The 9661-nt window shown below is 65.6% G+C and overlaps 1 protein-coding gene across 3 annotated transcripts; it reads right to left on the reverse strand.

Moving 5' to 3' along the window:
• Positions 1–1644: 1644 nt before the first annotated feature.
• Positions 1645–9639, reverse strand: PLCD3 (phospholipase C delta 3). Of its 3 annotated transcripts, none has more exons than XM_035347720.1 (15): positions 9481–9639; positions 8274–8502; positions 8064–8193; positions 7309–7534; positions 6232–6433; positions 6006–6150; positions 5767–5919; positions 5491–5691; positions 5369–5452; positions 4704–4863; positions 4096–4212; positions 3852–4000; positions 3350–3485; positions 2437–2586; positions 1645–2355 (listed from the first exon to the last, which is right to left on the reverse strand). In XM_035347720.1, the coding sequence occupies exons 1-15, from the start codon at positions 9608–9610 to the stop codon at positions 2267–2269; spliced, it is 2301 nt and encodes a 766-aa protein (XP_035203611.1). In that variant the 5' UTR covers positions 9611–9639; the 3' UTR covers positions 1645–2266. The 3 variants fall into 3 exon arrangements, with proteins under 3 accessions (XP_035203611.1, XP_035203612.1, XP_035203610.1); XM_035347721.1 differs by having other exon boundaries at positions 5369–5395; positions 5515–5694; XM_035347719.1 differs by having other exon boundaries at positions 5491–5694.
• Between the last annotated feature and the right edge of the window lie 22 nt (positions 9640–9661).

Here is a 9661-nt window from a genome sequence, read left to right on the forward strand (position 1 = left end):
TGTTCCAAACTGACACGAGCGCATTCATCTGCTGAAGGTCACCACCACCTGGTTGCTGGACCGTGACTTTCCTCGACGAGAAGCCGGGTTGTTGGAGGTAGATGCTTGGCGTGCCGGGCTTTTCCTTGCGCAGAGCTGCGTGCATCCCGCCCAAGCAGATGAGCGAGGTGGTTCCTCCTGAAGCACACCCACTGCTTCGGCACCGACACGGCGGAGCACCGTGCCGGGAGCAGCGTGGTGCCGTGGCAGGGCTGGAGCGCTCTCCTCTGTCCCCGTGCTTGGCCGTTTCCATCCACTCCCTCCTCTGTTAAACTCAGTCCTTGCCGGCCCAGCTCTGCCGCAAGTGCATGGACAGGGAGGATGGTGCCGTCCCTCCCTGCAGTCCTGGGAGCACCTCGATATTTGTTTTTAAGGGCTATTTGTGCAGGCAATGCCTTGTCCCTTCTCCTCCCCAGCCTTGGAGACTCAAAACCTCTCTGCTCAACGGCGCAAGTGCTGAACTCAGAAGCAGCAACTCCCAAAGACCTGGGGGACCCGGACCCTTGCCACTGTCGGAGCATGTCCTGTGCACCCAGCTCTGCTCGAACTCCGGGGTGCACCCCTTTTCCGCCCCAGGTGGCACCAGAGCCGCACGGTGCCTGCTGCATCTCCCCTGCTGCACCTCGAGGTGCCCTGCCCGGCTGCTGAGCTGTCCACACTGGTTTTCTGAATCGCTGAAATGCATCGCGCATGCCACCGATTGCCCTGTGACGTGCCATCAGCCTTCCCTGGGGCGTCAGCCTCTCCAACCTCTCCAGTGCCTCTTCCACCGGGCTCATCACCACGTGCTGCGGGACCCTCAGAGGTGAAGGGAATGTTTTCTTCCACAGAAGCCCTCTATCCCAGAAGACATCTTTGAAAACCAGCACCAGAGAAGCTTGCCGCAAACCCCAGCCCTGCTGCAAAGCTCGGCGGTGCCTCTCCCAGGAAATGCTGGGACTCGGAGTGGGGAAGGAGCAGGGCAGGCTGCCCGTCCCCACGCTGCTGGTGGCCGGCAGTGGCTGCGCTGTCACCACAGCACGATGGTGCGGCTCTGTGGTTTGTGTCTGCTCCCCGGTACCGTCAGCCCGCCTGTTTCCATCGCTCCGAGATGCTTTAGATCTCCACGCCAAAGGTTCCCAAAGCTGCACGCAAAGCCAGCGCCCACCTATGCACTCCCAGTGTCCTTGTCCCCCCGCGCGCTGTGGCTGTTGTGCCCCATGGCACGTCCCTGCCCTGTGGGCATCTGTTTGCCCACCCCAGCCTGGGACGGTTTGGCTTCGGTGGTGGACCAGGAGCTACCACGTCCCCGCTGCCAGCGCTGCTGCAGCCCGGTGCCCAGGGTCCTGTTGCCTATGCAAGCACCTCTGAGTCCCCTCCTGCTCCCCATGGAGCTGGTGCCCACCCTGCGGTGGTGACAGGGGGACACCAACCATGAGGGCAGCGGAGCCAGGAGCCCTGGGGCTTTTTGGGGCGGTGGGACCATGGGGCAAGCATAACCTGGCTCCGACCAGCTCCCAGTGTGGGGGAGGATGTCAGGAAAGGGGGCTCCCACCATCTCCTGCTCCCCATGGCCACCAAAGCCACCCTTGCAGATGCCAGCAGGTGACAAGGACGCCGGGCAGGCTCTGTTAAAATAAACCTTTATTCGACTCGCTTGGCAGCCGGGTACAGAGCTTTGACCATCGCCAGTACTCGAGCACAGGTCTGAACGCGGCCGGCCCTGCGTTCGGCGCTGAGCCAAGCGGAGGTTCGATACCACGGCATTGGTGGCAGTGGCAGGGTCCTTGGGGACCTTGTGGTGGCAGGCACCACCCCTGCAGCCCAAGGGGGGCAGGATCAAGCGTGGCTGGAGCTGGTGATGTTTGCGGGGGGGTTGCTGTCACTCATCGTGCCCCTAGAGCTGTTCTGGGCTGGTGGTGGCCTCGCCACCCTGTCCTGGCTGTCACAGCGTCCCTGTCCCCATGTGGTCACAGCCAAAGAGGGGAAGAGTGGGGTGGCACCGTGGGAAACAGACAGGGTCCCCTAATCCCACAGGGACCCCAACCCGCCCTGCTGTCACCCTGGCTGGCTGGCACCCTGTCCCCCACACGAGTGAGCGCTGTCCCCAACCTGTCCCTGTGCCCCATGCAGGGAGTGGGGCATCCACGGCGCGGGCGGGTGCCCAGCCCCACGCAGGAGCGCGTCGACCCCACGTGCAGCACGGGCCGGGGATGCAGCGTCCCCCCCTGCTGCAGCCACAGGGACCTCACAGGCGCTTACATTTAACATGCACGAAGAGCGTGGCGGGGGACAGGGACGCCCCGTCCTTGGAGAGCAGGTGGATGTGGCGATACCCTGGGGACAGAGCCGGGCTGAGCGGGGGGCGCAGGGCCGTTCCCCCCAGACCCCGGCAGCGGGGCGCGGGCGCCCACCCACCTTCCCGCATGCTGGCCAGGGGCAGGGTGAACTGCCCCACGAAGTCGTTGCAGGAGGTGCTGTCGTGGTCCTCCACCACGAAGCGCACCAGCGCCAGCTCGGGCGCCTGCAGCTGGAAGGTCAGCGTCTCCTCCCAGCGTGGGTTGAAGCCTGCGGCACCGTGTCAGGGTGGGCACGGCCACCGCGGCCACCGCGGCCACTGCGGCCACTGGCCTCCCCGGGCACAGGACCGGCTCGTCACGCTGCTGCCGCGCTCACCCCAGTTGGGTTTGGGTCTTTGGTGGCTCAAGTGCCACCCCAAGGTGGGGTGTGGGGGGCGTGGGGAATGGGGGTGGCACTGGGGTTGGTATGCTGGGGCATACTGGAAGGAATGGCGTTCATACTGGGGCATACTGGAAAGAATGGGGTTCATACTGGGACCAGGCTGGGTTGTACTGGTGGGAATGGGGTCACAATGGGAGAAGGCTGGGGTATAATGGAGGGAATGAGGGTGACACTGGGAGCAGGCTGGGGTATACTGGAAGGAATTAGGGATCATACTGGGACCAGGCTAAGATGTACTGGGTGGAATGGGATCACAATGGGAACAGGCTGGGGTATACTGGGGGAAGCCGAGGTAAACTGGGGGAATATCGGTGACAGTGGGGATAGGCTGGGGTATACTGGCAGGAAGGGGGGGGGCATACTGGGAGTAGGCTGAGCTGTACTGGGTGGGATGGGGGTGACAAGGGAGACCAGCAAGGCAGTGCTGCTGGAAATGGGAGTGGCACCGGGACCAGACTGGGGTATACTGGACAGGAGGAGGAAGCAGCACTGGGAGGACTGGGATGCCCTGGATACCAGCTCAGCCTGGGGTGCCCAGAGGAGCCCCCACCCCCAGGGACTGGGTGCCCCGGGGCCCGGCGGCGCTCACCGTTGTTGCTCCTGTAGCCGGTTTGCTGCTTGCTGCAGTCGGCCGGCACGCCGTGGATCTCCACCCGCACGAAGGGGTCCACGATGGAGCTGCGCTTCTCCTGGTTCAGCTTGGGCAGCTGCTGGGCCGTGATGACCTGCGGGCCAGAGGGTGCAGGGGGCTGGTGGCACGGCGGGGCACGGTGACCTCGGGGGAAGGGACAAGGGTGGCACATGGATGGGAGTGGGGACAGGGTGGGTGTCCCCAGGAGATGGGCAGCACCTGGACGGGCATTGGGATGGGGGCAGTGTCACCCAGGGGCAGGGACGTGGGTGGTTCTCAGAGAGATGCAAGGATGGGACCAGTGTCCCCAGAAGAGAGGTGGGTGGCAGCTAGCCGAGCGTGCGGTTGGTGTCACCCATAAGGGGTGCAGGTGGCACCTGGCTGGGCGTGGGGTTGGCATTGGTGTCACCCAGCGGGGACGCAGGTGGCACCCACTCTGGCAGGAGGGGGGGACCCTCACCCTGATGTGCAGCACGAGGCAGCGGGGGCCCTCGACGTGGGGGCTGCGCAGGAAGGGGGGCTTCAGCACGTAGCCACAGCACCCATTGCCCAGGAAGCGCCCGGCGTTCAGGTCCATCTCGTAGCCCGGCGTCTGGAAGTTGAGGGCCACTGCGGGGACAGGGACAAGGAGGGGCCAGGGGCATCACGGTGGGTGCTGGGCCCGGGGGTGCCGGTTTGGGAGTGCCCACGGGGCTGGGGCTCACCCAGCTGGCAGCCAGCGTTCCACATCTCCTGGGGGTTGTAGTTGGAGGAGTTCATCTTCAGCCCCAGCGGGTAGATGCGGCTGAGCTGCCGGGCATTGTAGCGCACGAATGCCGGGCCTGGGGGTCGCCAGCTGAGCAGGGCAGGGGCCGCAGCACCCATGGGTGCCACACATCCTGCCCACACCCCTGTGCCAGGGGATGCTCACAGACCCTGCCCAGCCAGCTGGGCCCAGACCTCAAGTCTTGGCCTGGACCCCAAAACCAGACCCCAACCTCAGACCTTGAGCATGGTTCCCAACCCTGGACCTTGGCCGTAGACCCCAGGCCCTGAGCCTGAGCCCAAAGCCCAGACCTTGGCCCCAAAGCCCAGGCTCTGGCCCCAGATACTCCCCCAGATGCCACATCCCAAGCCCTGACCTTCAAACCAGAGCCCCCAGCCCCACCAGTCCTCAGCTGGCTGTGGCCGGCGTGTCCCCAGCCCACGGAGCCACCTCAGTGACAGGGCCCAGAGCATCCCCACCTGGTCCAGCCCTGACATGTGTCCTGGCGTGGCTCTGTCCCCATCCCTGTCCCCGTCCCCATCCCCATCCCTGCCCCGCTGCCCTTACCCGCCTCCTTGATGAGCCTCCGGGCCTTCCTCTCGCTGAAGGAGGACATCTCGCAGGGCCGGGGGTGTTGCAGGGCTTGGTCCAGGCCAGGGAAGGGCACGGCCTGGCAGTACACCACCACCGCCGACAGCTCTGGGGCCACCTGCGAAGCGTCCTTGGCCTGCAGGAGCCACCGCGGCATCAGGACCACCAGCAGCCACCTGAGAGCCCACAGAGCCCCCATACCGCTGGCGCTGAGACCTACAAGGCTATGGAGGCTACCAAAGTGATGGAGAACCTGAGGCAACGGAGACCTCCAAGGTGATGGGGACCCCAAAGTGATGGACAAGTCAAGGTGTCAGAGACCCCAAGGAGATGGAGAACCTGAGGTCATGGACAGCCCAAGGCAATGGGGAACATGAGGTGATGTAGACCTCAAGGTGGTGGAGACCACGAGGTGATGGAAAACCAAGGCGATGGAGAACCCTCCCCAAGGCAATGGAGACTGAGAGGTGATGGAGGCCCCAAAGTGATGGAGACCCAAGGCCATGGTGTTCCCAAGAACATCCCAGAAATGGCGCACCAGACCCCAAAGGGCAAGAGAGGCACCACCAAGGGTTCCCAAAGCTGGGCAGTGCCAGCTGCTCGCCCCCATGGCCCCCACCCGCCTCCACCACCCGACCCACCTGCAGCGGTTGGATCTCTTGCAGCGACTGGAAGAGGAGAGAGCGATGCTGTGCTGGGGGACGCCGCAGGGCTCGCCTGCCCCGCTCTCCGGCACCGCCGGGACACCGCGGTCCCCTGGCACCACAGCCCCAGGAGAGCCCCTTACCCGCTGGCTTCTTCTCTCCTGCAGCCTCTCCTCCTCCTCTTCTTCCTCTACTTCCTCCTCCTCCTCCTCTTCTTTCTTCTCCTCCTCTTCCTCGGGGTCGGGGGTGGCAGTGACACCCTGGGGCTCACCCCACGGCTCTGGCAGCTTCTTGCCCTTCACCAGGACCTTCCCCTTCAGCTGCTGCAGGACGAAGGGCCAAGCTCAGGGTGGGCTGGGGACACGGGGACACTGCAGCAGGCAGGGTGGCCTCACCTCCGGGGACGGGAGGTTGTCAGGGTCCTGCCCATCCAGCGGCTGCGTCAGCAGCATGTCCCCGAGGATGGCCTTCATGTGCCGGGCCATGGTGGCCTGCTGCTCCAACCCACAGTGGTTCTCCAGCGAGAGGATGACGGGGTAGGGCGATTGCTGGGGACGGGGACGGGGACGGGGACAGGCAGCGCTGAGCACCCAGCACCCAGCACCCGCCCCAGGGCTGCCAGCGCCGGCCTCACCTTGAAGGCGTAATCGCGGATGCTCTCGATGACATCGCGGAAGAGGATTTTGGAGGTGAGCGTGTGGCCGTGGTAGATGACGGGCTCCCCGTCGGCACCTTCCCAGCAGTCCAGCTCCACGCAGCGGCAGCCCGTCATCAGCGCCCTGCCACCGCGCCGCCGCCGGGTGAGTCCCCGCGCCACCCGGGGCACCCCACCGTGCCCACGGGCACCTCGCAGCACCCACCTGACGTAGGCTTCGGTGCTGCTGGTGCCGCCGATCTGGTTGTGGGTCAGGTAGGTGTTGTGGGAGGAGGAGATGAAGTAGTGGCACAGGGGCTGGCTCATGTCCTGGTGCACCTTGGTGTGCTCCTGGTTGAGGATGTCACCAGCGGCTGAGAGCAGGTACATCATGAAGCCGTCCAGCATCATCAGGTCCTGCTGCCTGGCTGAGGGACACGCAGGAGGGGTGTCGCAGAGGGCTGGCATGCAGCCAGCAGGGTGACACCACATGGATTGTCCCCACATGGGTGTTCCCTGTCTCCTGGCAGTGCCATGTTCACCCCAGGCCTGGTGCTGTGGCACCCAGGGAACTTGCAAGTCCCTTTGGGTGGGCCATGCCTACCCTGATGTCCTCCATCCACCTCTGCCTCAACCACCCTGGACCTGGCGTGGTGGCACCCACAAGATGTGGAGGTTCCCTGTCCCCACCCCAATGTCCCCCATCTTGATAGCACCCCCAGGCCTCGTGCTGCAGTACACAGAGGACACTAATGTCCCCTTGGTGTCCCATTGCTGCCCAATACCCCTGGCAGTGTCACATCCACCCTGGGGCTGGCATCACAGCTCCCATGGGAAATGGAGGTCCTGTCTCCACCCAGATGTCCCCTGTCCTGATAGCACCGTGACCACATGGCATCATAAACCCAGGGGACATGGAGGTCTCCCTGGTGTCCCACCTCCACTCAGATGTCCCACGTCCTGCTGGTGACATGGAGGCAATTGTCCCTGCCCTGCTATCCCCCGTCCCCGGGCTGTGCCAAGTTCTCCGTGTGACCAGCACTACGGTACCCTAAGGACGTGGAGGTCCCTTTGGTGTCCACCTCCACCCTTTATCCGCTGTTTTGACGCACTGCCACCCAGTGCCACCACCAGGGCAGAACCAGAGGGACACAGCCACTCACCCCAGCCCTGGAGAGCCCCGTGCCCACCTGGGGGACACCACCATGTCCCCAGGGCGCCCTTGAGCTGCCACCCCCTTTGCTCCACAGCCAAGCCATCAGCCGAGCTCGCCATCCTCATCATGGGACATCCCCGTCCCTACCCTTCTCGTTGAGCTCATGGGCGTGGATGATGGCGCGGGCCTGGCGCAGGGTGGCCTCCTCGCCCTGGTCACGCAGGAACTCGCGCAGCTCCTCGGCCGACAGCACGCAGTCCTCGCCCGAGTAGTGCCCGAAGAGCTCCTCCAGCTCCGGCCGCCGCAGCAGCCGCCGGCAGAACTCCTCCAGCTCCCGGCCCTCCAGCCGCTCGTCGCCCGAGTGGTCGCACTCCTGATGGGACCGCAGCCCGGCCTCGGGGACCGTCCCCTTGGCCTCGGGGACAGTCCCTTCGGCCAGACCCACCCAGGCTGGGAGTCTGTGTGATGAGTCTGGGGGGGCTCGGCTACCTGCTGGGGGGCTTGGGGCTGCATGGGGGGTGTCCCCTCTGTGTCCCCCCCAGCCCTCGTCACCTGGAGTACGCGGGTCACAACTCCGCTGTGTCCCCCCAGTCCCTCAGCCCCCCAAGCTCAGGATGAGAGGCATGGCAGAGCGCTGTGCCTCAGTTTCCCTAGGGGGAAAGGGCCCTGGGGAGGTGCTGCTGTCCCCAGAGAGCCACCTGGGGAGGTGCCACCCCCTGGGGATCAATGGAGCCACGTGGGGACAGTGTGGGGGCAGCTCCCGTCACAAGAGGACCCGGACACTGGCAGCGCCCAGGGTGCCATGAGTTTGACAGTCCTCTGCCTTTGGCAGGGGAGGGCAGGGAAGGAGCCAGCGTGCCCTCAGCCAGGTGACAGCGGGTGACGGGGTGCAGGGTGGGTACCTTGAAGAGCTTGTAGGCGTAGATGTCGTTCATGTCGATGTTGATCATCCGCAGCATGCTCTTCACCTCCTGGAAGCACATCTTGTTGTCCTTGTTCTTGTCGGCTCGCTGCAGGATGCCGTGGATCCAGCTGCGCCACGCTAAGGAAAGCGCCCCGGCCACAGCCCCGGGCTGTCCCCGCGCCGCGCCGTGCTGTCCCACAAAGGATACTGGTCGAGCTTCTCCCGCTGGTTCATGGCCTGCAGCCGCGCCATCAGCTTGGTGAGCCCCTGCACCCAGTGCTGGGCGTCCTCCTCGCCCCGCGCCGCCAGGTCGAGGTTCTTGCGCGTGCCCTTGAAGACGATGGTGAAGCAGTGCCGCTCGGGGAAGGAGCCGCCGTACTTGCGCAGCCCCTCCGACTGGTGGCCCTGGCGCACGCCCTCGATGTGCATCACGGAGACTGCGGGGACAACGCGTGGTGACGGTCCCCACCCCGTGCGGAGGCGGCCACCGGTCCCCAGCCGAGCCGATGGCTCAGCACGGCCGTGGGATCGTCCCCACCGTGCCCCAGCACCCCACTGGTGGCCACCCCCCGTGTCCCATGGCAGCGCTGGGTGTCCCCTCCGCTCCCCAGGGTGCCACGGGCAGGGACCAGGCGCTCTCGGCGCAGGTGATGCTGTGGCAGTGCTAAAGCCACTAATCCCAGGCGAGACGGAGCCCAGCGGGTCCAGGCCACTGTGCCCTGCAGGGATGGGGGCGGTGATGCCAGCGGGGGGATGGCGCCGTCTCGCAGCGGTGCCAGCACTGGGCAGACGTCCCAGTGAGCGTGGAGAGAGCTGGGTGACGCCAGGGAGTGGGGACAGTCTGGCCGGGATGGAGCCGGGTCCCTGCGCCAGTCCCGAGGGGGAGAGCAAAGGGAGTGGGCTCTGGGGCCTCAGCTGGGGGCACTGGGAGGCACTGGGGGCACTGGGAGGCACTGGGGGCAGTGGGTGCATTGGAAGAAACCAGGTGCACTGGGATGTGATGGGATGCAATGGGATACACCAAGTGCACTGGGTCACAGTGGGATGCACTGGGATACACTGGGTGCACCGGGAGGCACTGGGATGCACTGGGATGTAATGGGATGCCCTGGGAGGCAATGGGTACGCTGCGAGGCAATGGGAGGCACTGGGTGCACTGGGACACACCGGAATGCACCGGGTGGAATGGGATGTTCTGGGAGGCACTGGGAGGCACTGGTCCGTGGCAGGGGGGCAGAGCAAGCTCAAGGAGGGGGGGGCGTGGCTGAGTTGGGGTCCAGGACCCAGCTCCCACCCATACCCCACGTGGGCTGGGGCTCTGCCCCCCACCCCGCCTCTCCCCGCAATTCGAGGCCGGCAGGACCCAGCCCGGGGTCCCCAGCCCCTGGGGACGGTCCCCCAGTGCCAGCACCTACAGATCTGCTTGGAGGGGGCGCGCCTGAAGCGCCGCTCGAACCAGACGGTCATGCCGTCCTCCTGCAGGCGGTACAGCCGCTCCTTCGCCCGCCGCGACTTGATCTTGCGCAGCAGCGAGCCCCGCAGCATCAGCTGGATGTCCTCGTCCTCCGTCAGCCCTGCGAGGGGACCAGCCGGTGG

Source organism: Oxyura jamaicensis, chromosome 27 (genome assembly GCF_011077185.1).
Source record: "Oxyura jamaicensis isolate SHBP4307 breed ruddy duck chromosome 27, BPBGC_Ojam_1.0, whole genome shotgun sequence".
Taxonomy (NCBI): Eukaryota; Metazoa; Chordata; class Aves; order Anseriformes; family Anatidae; genus Oxyura; species Oxyura jamaicensis.